This window comes from Rutidosis leptorrhynchoides, chromosome 4, assembly GCF_046630445.1.
Source record: "Rutidosis leptorrhynchoides isolate AG116_Rl617_1_P2 chromosome 4, CSIRO_AGI_Rlap_v1, whole genome shotgun sequence".
In the NCBI taxonomy this organism is placed as follows: domain Eukaryota; kingdom Viridiplantae; phylum Streptophyta; class Magnoliopsida; order Asterales; family Asteraceae; genus Rutidosis; species Rutidosis leptorrhynchoides.
Window position 1 is genome coordinate 281,494,040 of NC_092336.1, and position 23,492 is coordinate 281,517,531.

Sequence of the window (23,492 nt, forward strand, 5' to 3'; positions counted from 1 at the left end):
ACGAAGCTACATCTTATTAGTAATTTGAAGGCACAAAAACTAATAAGAAAAGGTTGCTATGCTGTTCTAGCACACGTCGAGAAAGTACAAACTGAAGAAAAGAGCATCAATGATGTTCCCGTCGCAAAAGAATTTCCTGATGTATTTCCGAAAGAATTACCGGGATTACCCCCACATCGATCCGTTGAATTTCAAATAGATCTTGTACCAGGAGCTGCACCAATAGCTCGTGCTCCTTACAGACTCGCACCCAGCGAGATGAAAGAACTACAAAGCCAATTACAAGAACTTTTAGAGCGTGGTTTCATTCGACCAAGCACATCACCGTGGGGAGCTCCTGTTTTGTTTGTCAAGAAGAAAGATGGTACATTCAGGTTGTGTATCGACTACCGAGAGTTGAACAAACTTACCATCAAGAACCGCTACCCACTACCGAGAATCGATGACTTATTTGATCAACTACAAGGCTCGTCTGTTTATTCAAAGATTGACTTACGTTTCGGGTATCATCAAATGCGGGTGAAAGAAGATGATATTCCAAAGACTGCTTTCAGAACACGTTACGGTCATTACGAGTTTATGGTCATGCCGTTTGGTTTAACTAATGCACCAGCTGTGTTCATGGACCTTATGAACCGAGTGTATGGACCATACCTTGACAAGTTTGTCATTGTTTTCATTGATGACATACTTATTTACTCAAAGAATGACCAAGAACATGGTGAACATTTGAGAAAGGTTTTAGAAGTATTGAGGAAGGAAGAATTGTACGCTAAGTTTTCAAAGTGTGCATTTTGGTTGGAAGAAGTTCAATTCCTCGGTCACATAGTGAACAAAGAAGGTATTAAGGTGGATCCGGCAAAGATAGAAACTGTTGAAAAGTGGGAAACCCCGAAAACTCCGAAACACATACGCCAGTTTTTAGGACTAGCTGGTTACTACAGAAGGTTCATCCAAGACTTTTCCAGAATAGCAAAACCCTTGACTGCATTAACGCATAAAGGGAATAAATTTGAATGGAATGATGAACAAGAGAAAGCGTTTCATTTATTGAAGAAAAAGCTAACTACGGCACCTATATTGTCATTGCCTGAAGGGAATGATGATTTTGTGATTTATTGTGACGCATCAAAGCAAGGTCTCGGTTGTGTATTAATGCAACGAACGAAGGTGATTGCTTATGCGTCTAGACAATTGAAGATTCACGAACAAAATTATACGACGCATGATTTGGAATTAGGCGCGGTTGTGTTTGCATTAAAGACTTGGAGGCACTACTTATATGGGGTCAAAAGTATTATATATACCGACCACAAAAGTCTTCAACACATATTTAATCAGAAACAACTGAATATGAGGCAGCGTAGGTGGATTGAATTATTGAATGATTACGACTTTGAGATTCGTTACCACCCGGGGAAGGCAAATGTGGTAGCCGATGCCTTGAGCAGGAAGGACAGAGAACCCATTCGAGTAAAATCTATGAATATAATGATTCATAATAACCTTACTACTCAAATAAAGGAGGCGCAACAAGGAGTTTTAAAAGAGGGAAATTTAAAGGATGAAATACCCAAAGGATCGGAGAAGCATCTTAATATTCGGGAAGACGGAACCCGGTATAGGGCTGAAAGGATTTGGGTACCAAAATTTGGAGATATGAGAGAAATGGTACTTAGAGAAGCTCATAAAACCAGATACTCAATACATCCTGGAACGGGGAAGATGTACAAGGATCTCAAGAAACATTTTTGGTGACCGGGTATGAAAGCCGATGTTGCTAAATACGTAGGAGAATGTTTGACGTGTTCTAAGGTCAAAGCTGAGCATCAGAAACTATCAGGTCTACTTCAACAACCCGAAATCCCAGAATGGAAATGGGAAAACATTACCATGGATTTCATCACTAAATTGCCAAGGACTGCAAGTGGTTTTGATACTATTTGGGTAATAGTTGATCGTCTCACCAAATCAGCACACTTCCTGCCAATAAGAGAAGATGACAAGATGGAGAAGTTAGCACGACTGTATTTGAAGGAAGTCGTCTCCAAACATGGAATACCAATCTCTATTATCTCTGATAGGGATGGCAGATTTATTTCAAGATTCTGGCAGACATTACAGCAAACATTAGGAACTCGTCTAGACATGAGTACTGCCTATCATCCACAAACTGATGGGCAGAGCGAAAGGATGATACAAACGCTTGAAGACATGCTACGAGCATGTGTTATTGATTTCGGAAACAGTTGGGATCGACATCTACCGTTAGCAGAATTTTTCTACAACAACAGCTACCATTCAAGCATTGAGATGGCGCCGTTTGAAGCACTTTATGGTAGAAAGTGCAGGTCTCCGATTTGTTGGAGTGAAGTGGGGGATAGACAGATTACGGGTCCGGAGATTATACAAGAAACTACCGAGAAGATCATCCAAATTCAACAACGGTTGAAAACCGCCCAAAGTCGACAAAAGAGCTACGCTGACATTAAAAGAAAAGATATAGAATTTGAAATTGGAGAGATGGTCATGCTTAAAGTTGCACCTTGGAAAGGCGTTGTTCGATTTGGTAAACGAGCGAAATTAAATCCAAGGTATATTGGACCATTCAAGATTATTGATCGTGTCGGACCAGTAGCTTACCGACTTGAGTTATCTCAACAACTCGCGGCTGTACATAACACTTTCCACGTCTCGAATTTGAAGAAATGTTTTGCTAAAGAAGATCTCACTATTCCGTTAGATGAAATCCAAATCAACAAAAAACTCCAATTCATCGAAGAACCCGTCGAAATAATGGATCGTGAGGTTAAAAGACTTAAGCAAAACAAGATACCAATTGTTAAGGTTCGATGGAATGCTCGTAGAGGACCCGAGTTCACCTGGGAGCATGAAGATCAGATGAAGAAGAAATACCCGCATCTATTTCCAGAAGATTCATCAACACCTTCAACAGCTTAAAATTTCGGGACGAAATTTATTTAACGGGTAGGTACTGTAGTGACCCGAACTTTTCCATGTTTATATATATTAATTGAGATTGATATTTACATGATTAAATGTTTCCAACATGTTAAGCAATTAAACTTGTTAAGACTTGATTAATTGAAATATGTTTCATATAGACAATTGACCACCCAAGTTGACCGGCGATTCACGAACGTTAAAACTTGTAAAAACGACATGACGATATATATATGGATATACATATGGTTAACATGAGATTATGATAAGTAAGTATCTCCATAAGTATATTAACAATGAGTTACATACATATAAACAAGACTACTAACTTAAGGATTTCGAAACGAGACATATATGTAACGATTATCGTTGTAACGACATTTAAATGAATATATATCATATTAAGATATATTAATATATCATAATATCATGATAATATAATAATTTAAAATCTCATTTGATATTATAAACATTGGGTTAACAACATTTAACAAGATCGTTAACCTAAAGGTTTCAAAACAACACTTACATGTAACGACTAACGATGACTTAACGACTCAGTTAAAATGTATATACATGTAGTGTTTTAATATGTATTTATACACTTTTGAAAGACTTCAATACACTTATCAAAATACTTCTACTTAACAAAAATGCTTACAATTACATCCTCGTTCAGTTTCATCAACAATTCTACTCGTATGCACCCGTATTCGTACTCGTACAATACACAGCTTTTAGATGTATGTACTATTGGTATATACACTCCAATGATCAGCTCTTAGCAGCCCATGTGAGTCACCTAACACATGTGGGAACCATCATTTGGCAACTAGCATGAAATATCTCATAAAATTACAAAAATATGAGTAATCATTCATGACTTATTTACATGAAAACAAAATTACATATCCTTTATATCTAATCCATACACCAACGACCAAAAACACCTACAAACACTTTCATTCTTCAATTTTCTTCATCTAATTGATCTCTCTCAAGTTCTATCTTCAAGTTCTAAGTATTCTTCATATATTTTACAAGTTCTAGTTACATAAAATCAAGAATACTTTCAAGTTTGCTAGCTCACTTCCAATCTTGTAAGGTGATCATCCAACCTCAAGAAATCTTTGTTTCTTACAGTAGGTTATCATTCTAATACAAGGTAATAATCATATTCAAACTTTGGTTCAATTTCTATAACTATAACAATCTTATTTCAAGTGATGATCTTACTTGAACTTGTTTTCGTGTCATGATTCTGCTTCAAGAACTTCGAGCCATCCAAGGATCCGTTGAAGCTAGATCCATTTTTCTCTTTTCCAGTAGGTTTATCCAAGGAACTTAAGGTAGTAATGATGTTCATAACATCATTCGATTCATATATATAAAGCTATCTTATTCGAAGGTTTAAACTTGTAATCACTAGAACATAGTTTAGTTAATTCTAAACTTGTTCGCAAACAAAAGTTAATCCTTCTAACTTGACTTTTAAAATCAACTAAACACATGTTCTATATCTATATGATATGCTAACTTAATGATTTAAAACCTGAAAACACGAAAAACACCGTAAAACCGGATTTACGCCGTCGTAGTAACACCGCGGGCTGTTTTGGGTTAGTTAATTAAAAACTATGATAAACTTTGATTTAAAAGTTGTTATTCTGAGAAAATGATTTTTATTATGAACATGAAACTATATCCAAAAATTATGGTTAAACTCAAAGTGGAAGTATGTTTTCTAAAATGGTCATCTAGACGTCGTTCTTTCGACTGAAATGACTACCTTTACAAAAATGACTTGTAACTTATTTTTCCGACTATAAACCTATACTTTTTCTGTTTAGATTCATAAAATAGAGTTCAATATGAAACCATAGCAATTTGATTCACTCAAAACGGATTTAAAATGAAGAAGTTATGGGTAAAACAAGATCGGATAATTTTTCTCATTTTAGCTACGTGAAAATTGTTAACAAATCTATTCCAACCATAACTTAATCAACTTGTATTGTATATTATGTAATCTTGAGATACCATAGACACGTATACAATGTTTCGACCTATCATGTCGACACATCTATATATATTTCGGAACAACCATAGACACTCTATATGTGAATGTTGGAGTTAGCTATACAGGGTTGAGGTTGATTCCAAAATATATATAGTTTGAGTTGTGATCAATACTGAGATACGTATACACTGGGTCGTGGATTGATTCAAGATAATATTTATCGATTTATTTCTGTACATCTAACTGTGGACAACTAGTTGTAGGTTACTAACGAGGACAGCTGACTTAATAAACTTAAAACATCAAAATATATTAAAAGTGTTGTAAATATATTTTGAACATACTTTGATATATATGTATATATTGTTATAGGTTCGTGAATCAACCAGTGGCCAAGTCTTACTTCCCGACGAAGTAAAAATCTGTGAAAGTGAGTTATAGTCCCACTTTTAAAATCTAATATTTTTGGGATGAGAATACATGCAGGTTTTATAAATAATTTACAAAATAGACACAAGTACGTGAAACTACATTCTATGGTTGAATTATCGAAATCGAATATGCCCCTTTTTATTAAGTCTGGTAATCTAAGAATTAGGGAACAGACACCCTAATTGACGCGAATCCTAAAGATAGATCTATTGGGCCTAACAAACCCCATCCAAAGTACCGGATGCTTTAGTACTTCGAAATTTATATCATATCTGAAGGGTGTCCCGGAATGATGGGGATATTCTTATATATGCATCTTGTTAATGTCGGTTACCAGGTGTTCACCATATGAATAATTTTTATCTCTATGTATGGGATGTGTATTGAAATATGAAATCTTGTGGTCTATTGTTACGATTTGATATATATAGGTTAAACCTATAACTCACCAACATTTTTGTTGACGTTTAAAGCATGTTTATTCTCAGGTGAATACTAAGAGCTTCCGCTGTTGCATACTAAAATAAGGACAAGATTTGGAGTCCATGTTTGTATGATATTGTGTTAAAACTGCATTCCAGAAACTGATTTCGATGTAACATATTTGTATTGTAAACCATTATGTAATGGTCGTGTGTAAACAGGATATTTTAGATTATCATTATTTGATAATCTACGTAAAGCTTTTTAAACCTTTATTTATGAAATAAAGGTTATGGTTTGTTTTAAAAATGAATGCAGTCTTTGAAAAACGTCTCATATAGAGGTCAAAACCTCGCAACGAAATCAATTAATATGGAACGTTTTTAATCAATAAGAACGGGATATTTCATGTGAAGGGCAGGACGACGTCCAAGCAAAGGGGACGGCGTCCAAATGAACTGACAGGGGCTGTCCCCGAAGTCTAACTTAGGCGAACGAAAAACTCGCTTCCCGACACTTTTAGACGAAACGATTTTCACAACACGTTATAATAATTAAAACTAAGAGATTTCCACAATAAAATCGAGTTTTACAACACCGGGCCCACATCTACCCAAATCACGACAAAGTGACCATTTCGACCCATTTTAGTTTTATACAAAAGATAGACCGAGCATGGCGATTGAGGATACGCTACCTAATCCTAATCAAATCCAAAAGCACGTCTTATAAAGCAACCTACGCAAGTCCACTAGTCCCCATGCTTACACGAGCCACCGCCTCCACGCGAATCTATAAAAATGTAAATAACGAGAGGGTAAACTAATGCTTAGTGAGTGAGAATATACTACATACATATATATGCATAAAATGGACACGCCACACGAATAATCAAATAGCACATACCGGAGCATCCAAGCATAAAGGCAAGCTAATCTAAGCATACCGTACAATCGCTATACAACAAGCTAACAACATCGACAATGTAAATTCACCAACAACGATATGAACAATGCCATCAAGCTATACCCGGAGGGCTAGCCACATCACAACAATACGACGATATATATAGCAATAAAGCGCAAAACGCCCAAGGTTAACCCCTTAACCCAATACCAAAAGAAGATTGGCCGAACTACACGAGCCTTAGTAAATCTGCATCCACACGAGACTATTATCTTCAATACCACAACAACATCGAGGTTGGCCGAACTACACGAGCCTTAGTGAATCCGAACTACACGAGACCACTACCTCAATAAGATGACCGAACTACACGCGTCATCGTGAATTCGCATCCACACGTGACTCACCTCCCAAATCAAAACTCACGGTCCTGGGATTATTAAAATCCGCATCGTCGGGGTTACTCAACAGCAAATCAATACCAAAGCCACACCGTCAGGATCATATAGATCCACATCATCGGGGTTATCCAAATCACAACTCATGTGATATCGTACACACAAAGTGTGCACCTCGCCAAAGGTGGTCAACCAAAATGCACAACCGTGCCAATTGGACCTATTACACAAGTCCATCAAATCTACCTATATGTGAAGTGAGCTCTATAGCCGAGGTTCACTTCACCCAACCTGCACCCATCCTACACATACATATGCACATAGGATATTAACACTCACCTTGTCGCCTTGATGAATGCTACCGAATAATCCGCAACCCGTCGATGGGACGTACCTATTCCATTATCACAAATGCAACAACACAATTAGGGTGGATTTACAAACCAACCCATATTGACAACTAGTGCAATTTCGACCCAAATGCACTTCCAAGCACAAACCGCGCCCAAACTAACCAATAATCACTAACACAAGTGAAAATGGTCCTAACACACCAATTGAACCCGAACACAAGTGTTAAACACTTGTCTTACCCAATTTAACACAAAAAACCCTAATTTTGACCCATTTCAAAATTAGTCAACCAAACACACTCAAAAGTGTTCCAACACTTCCATAATTACTAAACCTAGTGATTATACCCATTATCAAAGCCTAATCATGGCCAAAATCATCAACCAATCCAAAACCCGCCAAGTATCACAATAATTAGTCACCATAAACCCACTTCATCATCTAAAAGGGTTTCACAACTAATCAAGCTCAAACCCTAACTTGAATATCAAATCTAACAAATGAAATTCGGAGTTTCAACTTACCAATACTACCACAACGTAGCCGTGAACGAGATGAACAACTTTAAAACCCGAGCTTTGGTGAGAATCTGACTCCTTCTTCTCCAATTCAAGCTCTCTCTCTCTCTCTCTAAAAATGTGTTTCTCTCACTAGGGTTTGAAGAGAGTGTTTGTGTGGTGAGGATAAGGTTGAATGAGCTCAACCTTGCCTATTTGTGGCTTAAAACAGGCCACCAAGTGAAAAGACCAACATACCCCTTTTAAGATCTAAAAATTTCAAAGCGGGCCCGTCAGACCATTTGGACGGCGTCCCAATACTTGGACGGCGTCCAACTCTTCTTTACCGGACGACGTCCCCAACTTGGACGGTGTCCCACTTAACTGAACAAAATAGAAACTGAAATAGGGTCTTACAATATATATATATATATATATATATATATATATATATATATATATATATATATATATATATATATATATATATATATATATATATATATATATATATATATATATATATATATATATATATATATATATATATATACGACATTTTCTTCAAATTTACAATTTACGCCCCTCACACTTAGTTACTAAATGTAATTTATTAGGGGTATAGAAGATAATTTCAGGGGTATAAAAGTTAAATTCACTATTTAATATAAATTCATCAAACAAAACTCACCAAATTTTTTTAACGGATTTATCTTTCTGTTCATCTTGAGTTAAGTTCTACCATCATCACCGTTCAACTCGAAATTATTTTATGAACAAATGCAATAAATTGTATTCAAAACCGAGTTTCGATGCACAACCAACGGAGCATTTCTTTTTAGCAATAAATATTGAAATGATTTAAATTTACAGTTTAAGTCCTTAATATATTTATCAACACGCAAATATAACTATTATAATATTAATTATACATGAAGACTCCTCCGAGTACATTATTTTGCTGAAATGACTAACAACTTATCTAAAATTATACTTGCTGGTTACACTTTATTCAAAAAATAATTGTATATAATAATTCTAAAAGAGAAAATTGCGCGGATAGTCCCTGTGGTTTGTACCAGCCAGCATGGATAGACAAAGTTGCTGTTTTGAGTGTGAATAGTCCTCGTGACTTAAAAGTGGAGCAATGATAGCCCAAATCATTAACCCTGTTAATTTTTCTGTTAAAATTTAATCATGTGTCAGACATGTGAGGGTATTTTCGACCATTGAATGACGATTTTTTTCTCACCATTAATATCTTTTTAATATATAAATTATATACTACTTAATATTTAGAGTACATTGAAAATTGGTCATTGAACGTAACATTAGTAAGGTATAAGTTATATTATTTTAGAATGAGAAAATTGCGCGGATACTCCCCGTGGTTTGTACCAGCCAACATGGATAGACAAAGTTGCTGTTTTGAGTGTGAATAGTCCTTATGGTAGGTTCTAGGGTTCTTGGTTTTAGGTTATCTTTGGTTTGTTGGAGAGATTGAATGACGAAAATACCCTCACATGTCTGGCACAAGACTAGATTTTAACGGAAAAATTAACGGAGTTAATGATTTCGGCTATCCTTGCTCCACGTTTAAGTCACAACGACTATCCACAATCAAAACAACAACTTTGTCTATCCATGCTGGCTGATACAAACCACAGGGAGTATCCGCGCAATTTTCTCATTCTAAAATAATATAACTTATACCTTACTAATGTTACGTTCCATGACCAATTTTCAATGTACTCGAAATATTAAGTAGTATATAATTTATATATTAAAAAGATATTAATAGTGAGAAAAAAATTGTAGACATTAAGTTACCAACACCATCCAAAACCACTTTTAAAATTTGACAATACCACGGACTCTTAAACTCAAAAGAACTTTTAAAATTCGTCAACACCACCGGCTCTTAAACTCAAAAAGAATTTTTAAAAATTTTTCAACCCCACGAGCTTTTACACACAAAAGAATTTCTAAAATTGGTCAACACTACGGGCTCTTAAATAATTCTTATACTTTTCCTATTTTTTTTAGTATCTATATATATATATATATATATATATATATATATATATATATATATATATATATATATATATATATATATATATATAGTGGTAGGATCAAGAGGGAAGTAACTATTCGGGGGGAAGCAAAAACTTTTTTTTTCGTTTTTTGAAAAATTTTTGTTCACGAACATTATAGATGAGATGAAAATATGAACATTTAGTAGAGACACTTTTTGATAAATGTTTTTATTTTGGCGGAAAAACCCTCGAAGAAGTAATATATAACAATTATCGTGTTTTTCGAGCGTATTTTGAGGTTTTAGCTATTGGAGTTTAGATATTAGGGTTTAGATATTAGGGTTTAGAAATTTAGGGTTTAGGGTTTAGATTTAGGATTTAGATTGTGTTTTTAACACGAACGGTTTAGAGTTTAGGGTTTAGGGTTTAAGGTTTGGTGTTTTGGGTTTATGGAATAAACCCAAAACACCAAACCCTAAACCCTAAACTCTAAATCGGTCTAAATTTTACGTCACAAAACATAAAAAAAAAAAAAAAAAACGTTCATATTCTTCACGAACAATATTATATTGAATGTTATTTTTGTCGATCGTTTTCCCGCCTAAATAATAACATTCATCACGAGGTGTCTCTTATAAATGTTCATATTTTCGTGTGATCGTGATGCCGGAAAAAAAAAATTTTAAAAAAAAACGAAATTTTTTTTTTTGCTTCCCCCCCCTTCTCCCCGATTGGTTACTTCCCCATTGATCCTGCCCCTATATATATATATATATATATATATATATATATATATATATATATATATATATATATATATATATATATATATATATATATATATGGAGAGGATCCATGGAGAACTCATGGTAGTAGAGAACTCATGGAACTCGTGCAGATTCACTAAATCTGCGTGCAGATTCACATTTTTTTTTTGCAGATTTTTTTTTCTGCTCAGATTTTTTTTTTTTTGCACATTCAGTCAATCTGCGTGCAGATTGACGATTTTTTCTAGTTTTTTTTTTTTTTACAGATCGACTTTTTTAAGTTTTTTTTATGCAGATTGAGTCAATCTGCGTTTTTTTTTGCAGTTTTTTTTTTTTTTTGCAGATTGACTTTTTTCTGTGCAAATTTGACTTTTTTTTTTGTGCAGATTGACGTTTTTTTGCATTTTTTTTTTTTGCAGATTCACTTTTTTTTTCTATTCAGATTCGCTGTTTTTTTTTGCAGTTTTTTTTTTTCCAGATTGTATTTTTTTTTCATAGATTGAAGCTCAATCTCCACATAGATTGAAGTTCAATCTATGAGTTCTATGGGTTCTCTACATACTCTAGTTCTCTAGGGATCCTTTCACTATATATATATATATATATATATATATATATATATATATATATATATATATATATATATATATATATATATATATATATATATATATATACTAGTAAAATGACCCGTGGAATCACGGGTTTGTTTAAAAAAAACAATTTAATGACATGTTTTAGGTATTAATTAAATGTAAATGCTAAAGTCAGTTATTTTAATGACCCGTTCGACTAAGAAACTTGTCGTTATTTTTACAAATATATAGAGACATGTATTTTCGCATACATACGTAACGTAATTAATCTCGTAAAGAGAATTAATATTTGAATATTAATAATATAATAATTATAATTATAATTATGATAATAAAAATAAATAATAATAATAAAGTTTGCTCAAAGCTGAGTATTTATATTTTTAATAATAATTATTAGTAATAATAATATATGCCTTTTGAATTTTTTTTAGAAAAATTAAAATACAATTATTATATAAAAGTTGTAGAATATGTCTTAAAATTTTTAAAATGTGTGAGATTAATATTTCCTTTTATAATAGATTTCTTTAATTATTTAATTTTAAATTAATTAAGAATTATGACATCATGTACATGGTCTCTAAATTTTTCTTTTTCTTTTTAATTTTTTTTAATGAAGAAAAAAGCGTATTTATGATGTTATCATTTTAGGAATTTAATAGAAACTATATATATATATATATATATATATATATATATATATATATATATATATATATATATATATATATATAATTAGGTCTTAACAAACTTGATGTCCCCTTCTGAATTTGATAACTTAACAAAATTCATACAAACCACACCATGATCATTGTAAAAAAAGTTTAATGTTATTACACATATACAGTACAATACAATAAATAGATCAAACCATTTGTATCTTCTTATTTATTTATTACACATCATAGAGTGATCACATTTATCATATCATACTAATTTTTTAAACAGCAAACTCACGAGCCAAGTCTCACCAATCCAAACATATTTTTATTTTTAAACAATTTCACACTCAATAGTACATTACCTGGAAAATCTATTACTGAGGCCAAGTGCCAAATTTTTAACAAACCGGTTCATGAAAACCGATGTTCTCAATTGCAGCCACAGTCTTGAATAAACGGCGTTTGTGAATCTGCTCCACGAGAGACCGATGTAGCAGTTGGCTACGGATATCAACAACCGATCCTGCCCTCTTGACTGTTGGCTTATTGCATCTTATCGTCTCTTCACCACCGAACCTCCTAAAATTCTTTGTCTTCACATCATGTTCTGGATCTTGGCTTACAAATGAGCTAGAATGATGATCATTTTCATGGTCTGAGGAGTAAGTGAAGTTTGAGTAGTTGTAAGAATTTAATGAGCTTTGAGAACTTGTATCGTCATCTATCATGTGGATGTTACCTACATCAAGTTTAGAAAATCAACATCAACATATAAATTAATACCATCTATTCTTCTTGCACCATAGAAAAAAGTTTTAATCACACCAAGTTAATCACTTAACCTAAATGGAAGTTTGGACTTACTCTTTGACCAAGTTTTTAACTAATAAAATCAGCTAAAGAAAGATACTAGTTTTACATATTGTCACTACAACACGGACTATTTATTACTAACAACAGAATATAATTAAGTCAAGTTTGTGACGAAAATAGATTGGTCACTTCTCGTCACTATAAATCTGTCACAACGCACTATTAGAGACCAAAATATTAAAATTAGTCACAATGGTGATCATTTGTTAAGTCACTAATATCATAAGATGATCAAGACTCAATGACGACTTTTTTAGTGATAACTAAATAGCAATAATAGTGACCAAATAGTAAGTTGTCACTAAAAATTGGTCACAAACATTTTTCTTGTAGTGTAACGAAGGAATTTTAAACTATCTTTTTAAACAAACATGAACATTTAGTTTAAAAGTGTGAGACTTGTATAAAATTGTGTATATCATTGCCAAAGTGTTGTGTCTACTTAGAGAACTAAAATTTACCTTGAGTCAGGTCAACTCTCATGATATTGTGTGAATGATTATCATGTACTGCATCGAAAGAGGAATACAGACTCGAAGGGGAAACTTGAGATGATGATTGTGAGGATGGCGAGTGGAACGGGTGTGGTGTGTAGTTATCATCATCATCATCATCTTCATCTTCATCATAGCAAAAACTATGAATATTAAGGTTTTTTAGTGAATCCATGATTATGGACCCTTTCTTCCATGTTGGAATTAAACGCCTAATCTCCGTATCGATCATCTCAGCAATATGAAACGGCTCCCAATCCTGAATATCCAATTCCTTCACCATTTCAGTTGCAACATCATGTGCTGTGTCACTTTCAATGTCGAATGGAAAGTATATGTTCTTTGCTTTACCTACAAGTTCAAATATTTTTAGTAATTTAACTACATATCTTGTAGACCAATATGTATATTCAATAATCAAAACATGAGTACAATTGTTTATTTAATAGTTTTGGACAGAAGATATTTACCAGTTTTGTCTGAGATGAATACTTTGAGGTTGATTGAATCATCTTCTGGATTCATGGAGCCAGTGATCGTCATATTAGTAGTCTTTTCTGGATGATTGACTATCGAAGACGGCACCTTTTCAGCTATTTTCGGAATAATAGTTGACTTTTGTGAAGGCGTTTTTGGGATGTTCATTATTTGCTCATCGTCTTTATCGTTAAGAAACGGATCCAACAAAAGCTCTCTAGCAGATGGCCTGCACGAAGCATTTTCAAGACATTTCCCCACAAATCGTAGAGCTTCACCACATTCGAGCTCATAAAATGCTTTTGGCAACTTTCCCTGCCAGTTTTGCGTATTCGTATCTTTTAGTACATATTTATAGTAGTAGAAAGATTATACTTTTCATATGTTTCCAATTACAGGGGAATGCAACTGACTTTTGCGCGAGTTCAAACAAATATACATTCAAATCAATTCCAAGATGAAAATTACTGGTAATTAGTGGTGTTTCAGATTTTTTATTTAGGTGCTGTTTGTTTTTTTTAGATGTTTTATATCCATATTTGCCAAAGAATATGCAGTCATGAAGTTTTCAAACTGAAGATATAAGTTCGTTTTTTTATCTACAAAATGCATTAATTTTAACGACATGTTCTCATGTACATGAAGTTGTTTGAAAGCCGTACTTAAAATTGCTTTTGCAGCCAACCAAAATCTGAAAGTAACATTCATAAAATACATTTTGCAAACTGTAGATGAAGTAGGAAACTGAAAAAATGTGAGATCACTTACCGAGCTGACTTTCTTGTAAATTTGAGCCGGGTTGGAGCATTCGCTGTAAGGATATTCTGACGTAAGCATTTCCAGCATACACATTCCAAATGAATATATGTCCACAAGCTCATTATAATCTTCTTCGTACATTTCTGGTGCCATAAATTCAGGCGTCCCTGTTTCATGTAATATATAATATAATTTAGTTACTAAATCTGCAAACCATTAAAAAAATATATATAGAAAGAGTCATGAAACATTGCCTATGACACTATGAGCATGTTTTGATTCACAAAGAGTAGCGGCTAAACCCAGATCACCAATCTTTACTTGACCAAGATGGCCATTGATGAAGATATTATCACATTTTAGATCCCGATGAATGACCGGAGGATTTTGGCTATGCAAATACGATAGTCCTTCCAATATTTGGCGAGCCCAATCTTTAATTGCTCGTATGTGCACTCGCTTATATTTCTGTCTGTACCTGCATTTGCATCTCATATACCAGTTAGTTAATTGTTAACAAACTAGTTAACCGAATATGATGATTACGTACTCTCTGAGGCTGCCTGCGGTGAACATTTCTGTTATGAAGTTAAAAGTCCTTTTTTCGGTATCGATCCAAGTGGTGTAAAATTTCATTATGGAGGAGTGATTGAGGTTCTTTAGGAGATGGACTTCGGAATAAAGGCGTTGAAGCTCTTCCGGTGAACGGAACACATCGTTGAGTTTCACCTGATTCCATGCCACTTCTATTGCTAAAACCTCATCAAATGCCTTGTAAACTGTCTTTGTTGCTCCTTTTCCCAAAATATCCTTGAACTACAAACCAACATTTGTTAAGTTTCTATCATTATACATCAATTACATAGTAGTTACTTCAATTAATTTTAAACTAATCTTTTTGTCATTTCTTTCTCATATATGATGATTTGGGTTACGTACATCACAGGTTATTTTCTTTTGTTTAAAATTCAACTCACACACTGAAATTAAAAGACCAAAATGCCCTAATGTGCGTTGCACGTGAATGAATTTAACGAAAATATTTAACGGTCGTTAGTGACTGAGACCACCATCATAACTTGTGAAAATCACGGGGACGTACCTATCATGTCCAAAATGTACGAGGACAATTTGTGGAATATATTATTCCTATATACTAATAGTCACGCCGGTTTTGGTCGTTTTGTCCCAAACCCCGCCCAAATTTTCCTCAAAACGACATCTGCTCCCATCTATAAAAGGAAAAAAAAAACCATGTTTCTTCACTCTCTCCTCTCTGCACTCCTGTTGACGATTCTTCTTGAAATCTAGGGTTTCCCCAATTCATTTACGCTTGGATTTTTGGGGGTTTTGTTGGTAAACAATCAGACAATCATAATCACGTGGTTTGTCTTTCGTATCGCGGTAGTCTCGATTTAACCCTAGGGTTTGATTTTCTTGCGGTGCCGTTGGAGGTGATGTTATGGTTGTCGGTTCCGCTGTCGCCGGTAGCATAAACGGCATCATAATCGTTCGTACCTGACAATCTGATGCTTGCGATGTGATAGCTGAGTGTTTGCTTAGGGCTTGATTTTATTGCAGTGGCGTTTATGGTTGCCGTTGCGGCTGTCGCCGGTAGCATTACTGATGACGATTACTTTCTCTTCCTCCCCGCCGTTATTCAAATGTAAGTTGGTTTAATTGATACTTAAGTTGATTTGTTCATTCTCTTTTTACTTTTTGCTCTCACTGGTTTGTGTCGATGGTGAATTTAGATGGTTTTCAAATTGTGTTTAGGTTAGTGTTTTTTAGTTTTCCTGAGATTTAGGTATTACACTTTAATTATGAGTTTCTTATGCCAATTCTTTATGACTAATATATGTTGATTATTTGGGTTTCTTATTCTATTGCATTATGTCGTTAATCAACATGTGTGTTTTATTGTTATATGAAGTCGAACATTTTCTGATTTATTTTCTTTTAGAATCAGATGACTAAAGGTATGGTTTATTGTACCAAACGCAGGTCGATGTTGATTGTTTTAGTTTCACGGTAATGGCAGTTGGTTATGTTGACTGCCTTCGGGTCTTCTCGAGGAGCTTCGTTGCCGTCTTCGGACATGGCAGCCTCTCTGCAGAGTTTGGTTGTAGTCCTTAGACATGGTAGCGTCTCTTTTGTAGATGATCGAAGAAAAGGTATGATGCTTTTCACAGCTCCCGTTTGAGGTTTATATCAAGAAGGTTAAAAAAGGCTATGATGATATATACGTGGGAGTTGGGTCGAGCAACGAGGAAAAATGAGTTCGTATCTTGGCGGGGCAATCTAAAGATTGCAGCCATGGCGATTCATGCTTCCGTGCTTGATTTCAAACACATATCTGAGCCTCATTTCTTCTTTTATATTTCTCCTTATTAAATTTTTGTAGGTGCTGGTATTGTTATTGACTAATCCATCAAGTGCAGGAGGTATTAAAGATAAATAAACAAGAGGTATTAGGACGTGTTATTTAATTTTCAGAACAAGCAAGCTGACGAAGCCAATGAAATTGAGAGGTACTAATGTAGAAATTGATAAAGAGGGAGAGTTAGGGGTAGATAAGTGAATGTCTACCTTCAAAAACTTCTTTGGCATGGATGCCTGTTTATGATGCTTATTTTGGCTATGCTATAACTCAGGTGATTATCAAAATACCATTTATTGAGATTCTTAAAAAAATCATACATAGTAGCCCACTTTTCACTTGATATTATGACTTATTTTATGATCTCTTTTTTTCCCTTTAATTTTTGCGAAAGCATGTGGCATACCATACTAATTTTTAGTATTGTTTTTATCGTCAATATCACCCGACTCTAAACCAAAATAGAATCTGTGTATATATATATATATTGTGACATTGTAATTATATTATATAACATATTGTAATTAAGTTGCCCTTTTGTTTTAGGCTACCAGGTCCCAAAACTCATGCAAATAAAGTAAATTTCATGTTCGTATGCTATCAAGGTCTACTAATATTGTTCATGGTTGTGTTTTTGTGTTACTGTTAATCATAAGTTGTGTTCCAAAGATTAATATCAGTTGGTGCGAGAACGTTTCTTGTGGTCACATTGTCGACTCAACCCCTGATTATTTTACAAATGATGTAAGTAAGCTTCTTTTTTTATTATCGATTGTTGATTTTTGAGTTTGAATTGCCTATTAATTATCTTGATTTGTACAGGGTTATATAGTCTTAAATATACCCTGGGCATTTTTGCAATGGCTGGAACAAGCAGACATTAAAGAAGAGTATGTAAAAACATAATATTATTCAATTTCTCAAATACTATACTAATATTATATATATATATATATATATATATATATATATATATATATATATATATACATGAATTTTTAATATCTCATTCTTATGTTATTTGCAGTTATATATTGATGTCAGAGCCTGATCATATTATAGTTAAACCGATACCAAATTTGTCCCGAGACGTTCTTGGAGCAGCATTTCCATTTTTCTACATTCAACCTAAAAAATACGAGCCGGTTTTAAGAAAGTTCTTCCCCGAAGAAAAGGGCCCGATTACCAATATTGATCCTATTGGAAATTCAACTGTTATTGTTGGAAAGGTAGATATAATTATGCTTATATAAGTAATATTTAGATCTACTTTAAATCTTGATATAAGTTTGTTTTTGTTTATCGTTTAGGAATCACTTAAAAAAATAGCGCCTACATGGATGAACGTGTCGTTAGCAATGAAAAAAGATCATGAAGCTGATAAGGCTTACGGTTGGGGTCTCGAGATGTAAGAAATATGGAGTTTAAGATAATGTGACCAACCCCTGATTATTTTACAAATGATGTAAGTAAGCTTCTTTTTTTATTATGTATTGTTGATTTTTGAGTTTGAATTGCCTATGAATTATCTTGATTTGTACAGGGTTATATAGTCTTAAATATACCCTGGGCATTTTTGCAATGGCTGGAACAAGCAGACATTAAAGAAGAGTATGTAAAAACATAATATTATTCAATTTCTCAAATACTATACTAATATTATATATACATGAATTTTTAATATCTCATTCTTATGTTATTTGAAGTTATATATTGATATTGATGTCAGAGCCTGATCATATTATAGTTAAACTGATACCAAATTTGTCCCGAGGCGGTCTTGGAGCAGCATTTCCATTTTTCGACATTCAACCTAAAAAATACGAGCCGGTTTTAAGAAAGTTCTTCCCCGAAGAAAAGGGCCCGATTACCAACATTGATCCTATTGGAAATTCAACTGTTATTGTTGGAAAGGTAGATATAATTATGCTTATATAAGTAATATTTAGATCTACTTTAAATCTTGATATAAGTTTGTTTTTGTTTATCGTTTAGGAATCACTTAAAAAAATAGCGCCTACATGGATGAACGTGTCGTTAGCAATGAAAAAAGATCATGAAGCTGATAAGGCTTACGGTTGGGATCTCGAGATGTAAGAAATATGGAGTTTAAGATATTATGTAGTTTATTTAGTTGTTTTTTATTTTATTTAATTTATTATTTTTTGGTGTTATGTGCAGGTATGCTTATGCTTCATGCTTCAGGTACGATTGATAAATTTTATGTCTCTTAAGTTCTCTTAAATAGGAACATTACTAATGTGAAACATGTTTATTTTTAATGTATATGTACAGCCACCATGGGACCAAGAAATTGGTAACAAATACATAATTCATTACACATATGGATGCGATTATTATATGTAGGTATATCGTTGCATCTAATTTCTATTTTTTATAATGTTCTGTTATTATTATTATTTTATTATATTATTTATGAAGATAAAGAAACAATAACTGATTGAAATATGTACCCGGGAAGTTAACATATGGAAAAATTGGGGAATGGAGATTTGATAAAAGATCGTTTGATCATATCTACACTCCAAAAAACCTTCCACTAAACCCACCCGGTGTGCCCGAAAGTGTGGTAAGCTTTTATTATATGATTTACCACTATGACTTTCAAGGTCAAACTTGGTACTTTTCAAATCAACCAACTATAAAGTGCTGGCCATAAACGCTTTTATTGCCTATAGATTTGGTGTCTACAAATTAACTTAGTGCATGTATATAATGAATTAGTACTCACTTTTGGAGTTTGGGACGTACCTGCACTCAACTTGAGTGCTTGTAGTTTAGTTTTCGTTTGGTGTTTTTGCTATTTTGCCTCTTAATAACATACGAGCCTTAAAAAAAGATATAATTACAATACCTATATTAATAAAGTAAATATGTATTCTTTTAAAAAATATATAATCTACTTGGCTCAAGCGATACTCTAAGTTTAGTTTGGTTAAATGTGTTGAAGTCTTTGTGTTTTTATTTGATTTAGGCAAATAGGGTAATTATTGATTTCTAATGGGTTTTCTTGCATATTGTAGAGATTATATAATATCAACAAATTATAATAACATATCCAAGTAAATTAATGTACAATAACGGTTATGTAGGAAAAATGAGGTACATTACATATTTTATAAATAGACATAACGTAGTCATTCTATGTATACAACACATATTCAGAAGTTTACACCCAATAGCGACTACCGCAACGCGCGGTCCGACCTTCAACTAGTTGTAAACAATGTGTACCAACCGCGTAACTTTTTCTTGATTAATTTATATATTGAACTGTGTTGTATGTAACCAGCTAAAATGACCACCGTGATTAATTTACTATCAAAATTAATTAATTCTATTATACGCAGAATTAAAATTTCGGTAATTGTTTATAACCATGAATGTGTCGATTCATAATTTCTACATTTTAGTGCAATATTAACCCATAAGATTATATATATGTATAGTCATCAATATCAATATGATAATAAAACAATCTTTTCATTAGCAACTGTAATGTAATACAATTTAACAGAAAAAATTACTTTATTGAAAGTGAGTGATCTAACAAGAGTTGACTCACTCAAAATGTGAAAACTTCTTCAGCAGGTGAGCTGTTAAAGTCGTTTTTAGAAAGTCAACATTTCATCTTCTTTGATAACGTTCAAAAGATACTAAAACTATTTTCATGACGTCCGGAAAATCAATAATGCAGCTTGACGAATTATAATTTATAGTAATTAAAATAATGTATCATTGTTAATTATTAAAGTAGCGGTCAACTCTCTGACGACACGCGCGACTAAGCTTATTTAAAAAAGAAAATATAGTAAATTATTGCAATAAGCCACCTTTGCAAAAACCAAAAATGTGTTGAGATGTGGTGGAGAGTGAACAAAAATGAAAGAAAAAAAAGTCGGTTAGCTCTTAAATTTGTTTAGGGTCAAATTTATGTATGGAGCAAGGATCCATTTTTAGAATGTCTTTGTGTTTAATTTGGAAATTAATTAAGAACCTAAAGGGTTTAAGTATCTTTTATTATAAATAGACTTATTATTATAATCTCATTGTATTTTTTATTTTTTTTTATCAAAACACGCAACATAATAGAAAACAATCTCTAATTGATCGTAGATTAAATCAATCACTCCGATTAAATATAACTAAGTAATATTTTGTGTTGTTATTCTTTTCACATTTATTTTTTTCATTGGTTGTTTGTGGGGTCACGATTTGGTAAATCGTGATTATTGTATGGGGCTATAATCCTAGCAGCTGGTGTCAGAGCACTTGTTTCGAAGGTCAAGATCATTGGTGAAAGACGTGTTGTTCATAATGAATAGTTTCGATTGCAGGGTCTTTAGGTTTGGGAAGATGAAAATAGAGGACTATCTGTATTTAAAAAAGCTACATCTATCCTTTGTTGGAGATGAGGCTCGAGAGGTGTGAAACTCGAGGATTTAAATCTTTTGTATCGCCGGGAATTAGAAGTGATCAGGCTCTCTCTCTCACAAAAAATGTTGCTTTCAACGTTATTAACGAGCAAATGCCATTTAGTTGTCTAAAGGCTCTCTCAAACATGTAAAAAAAAAACCTAACACTGCAAACAAGATTTTTCGTATACGTTAATTGTTCATATGAAGATGAAGGAAGGAGCGAGTGCGTTCAACTCTCTAATCAACCACACGATCAAGTTTGATTAAAAAAGAAAAAAGTAAATTATAGCAATAATGAAGCCACGTTTGCAAAAGCGAGAGGCCTAGCTTGAATACGAATCCAATAAACTCAAAGAACCTCTTATTCAACTTTATTTCTTTTTTATCAAAATAGATTAAACTAAAACACAAAATTAGCTTAAAAGTAATTGAGGTAGTTACACGTGGATTATAAAAACGTGTAAACAATAACATATGTTTTCTTCAGGACGCGTAGTTATATACGAGATCTTATCTGATTATCATGTGTACGTGCCCGTCTCCAACCTTTTTTTTTTTGGCTAGTTGATGTGCCATTATGCAATTAGCTCGGTATATGTGCCTGATAGTCTATCGTTAATAATAATATTTGGGTGTATTTTAGGATTTCTTATTTAACTACTTAATTAACGATTAACACGATCGATATGAACAAATTCAAACACACTTGTTGAGTTGTTTATCTATTTATTCTACAATGAATAATCACTCAATATATAAGCAAAAACGATATATACATGGGTGGATGGGCCGCTAGCTCTCGACGATCGTACCTACGAGCCACAAATTCGAGGCACCAGCTTGGTAAATTATTATTATACTACTAACAGTTAACTTAACCAAGAGGGATGATTCTCACACACACTTTTTTGATCCTCACACACCAATTGAGTATTATTAGAAGAGTAAAAGGTTAAAATAAGTGTGTGAGGATCAAAAAAGTGTGTGTGAGAATCATCCCCTTGACCAAGAGCTTTTCATAACTTTAATTATAATCCATTAACTAAAAGGCGCCATAAAATGCTAACTTTCTGCTTTTCATAAAATAAAATAGATAAATAATTTAATTAAAAACGAATATTACCCGTCCATATCGGCAGGATGGATCCATTTCTGCATATCCAAGGTCTGATTTTGCTCCACGGACCGAATCAACGCATCTTGTTTTATACATGGTACGTCTCTTGTGATTGCGATAACAAAAGAAAATTCTTCAAAACGTATCAAATATTTTAACTAATAGCGGTCTTTAATATTGTAATTATAAGTAAGCGCAAACAACACAAAATTAAAAGACAACTTGTAGTAACTAGAAACACAAATAACTAAAAAACAAAGAATGATCAAGTGTTAGATGATTGGAGGCTTTCCTTCATGATTTTCATAAGGAAAAACACCAAAAACGAGCCAGAAAAGCATCGAGTAATCGATCCTAAGCATTATCCAAGACATGACAGCAACGTCGGTGCTAGAAACGAATTCTTTCACAGCCATTGAACGTAAAGTATTGAAAAAAAAAAAAAAAAAGATTATGTATATAGTTTGTATATGAAAAACTAAGTGGTTTTTTGTTTAGATATCGATAAAAAACTTAACCCCTAAATTTGAAAAACCTGTGGCCACGTTTTGGTAATTCCATTTGTGATCGACTGTTGTGAAAATTTTGAGATCTTGTGAATGGAAAAGGTTTTGGGAGCAAAAGATATTAGAAAGAGATGATAAAGTAGGGAGAGTTTTAAATATGGTGGAAACAAAATGATCGAGTTGTTTGTTGAATTTGCAAGGAAATTGAATATATGAGGTCGTTGGAACAAAGTAGCTTACTATTGAACTTAGGGGTGTTCATTTCCGGATATCCGAAATTCGGATATCCGAAAATTCGGATAGTGAAAAACCCCATCCGAAATCCGAATCCGAAATTTCGGATATCCGATTTTCGGATATCCGAAATTTCGGATTCGGATATCGGA

General features: G+C 33.3%; 1 protein-coding gene across 1 annotated transcript; it reads right to left on the reverse strand.

The window, feature by feature from the left end:
• Positions 1–12,257: 12,257 nt before the first annotated feature.
• LOC139843580 (probable serine/threonine-protein kinase WNK5) lies at positions 12,258–23,272 on the reverse strand. Its single transcript, XM_071833691.1, has 7 exons — positions 22,607–23,272; positions 15,215–15,480; positions 14,919–15,142; positions 14,674–14,831; positions 13,899–14,220; positions 13,396–13,779; positions 12,258–12,800 (listed from the first exon to the last, which is right to left on the reverse strand). Exons 1-7 carry the CDS (start codon positions 22,694–22,696, stop codon positions 12,460–12,462), a joined length of 1,785 nt encoding a protein of 594 aa, XP_071689792.1. The 5' UTR covers positions 22,697–23,272; the 3' UTR covers positions 12,258–12,459.
• Between the last annotated feature and the right edge of the window lie 220 nt (positions 23,273–23,492).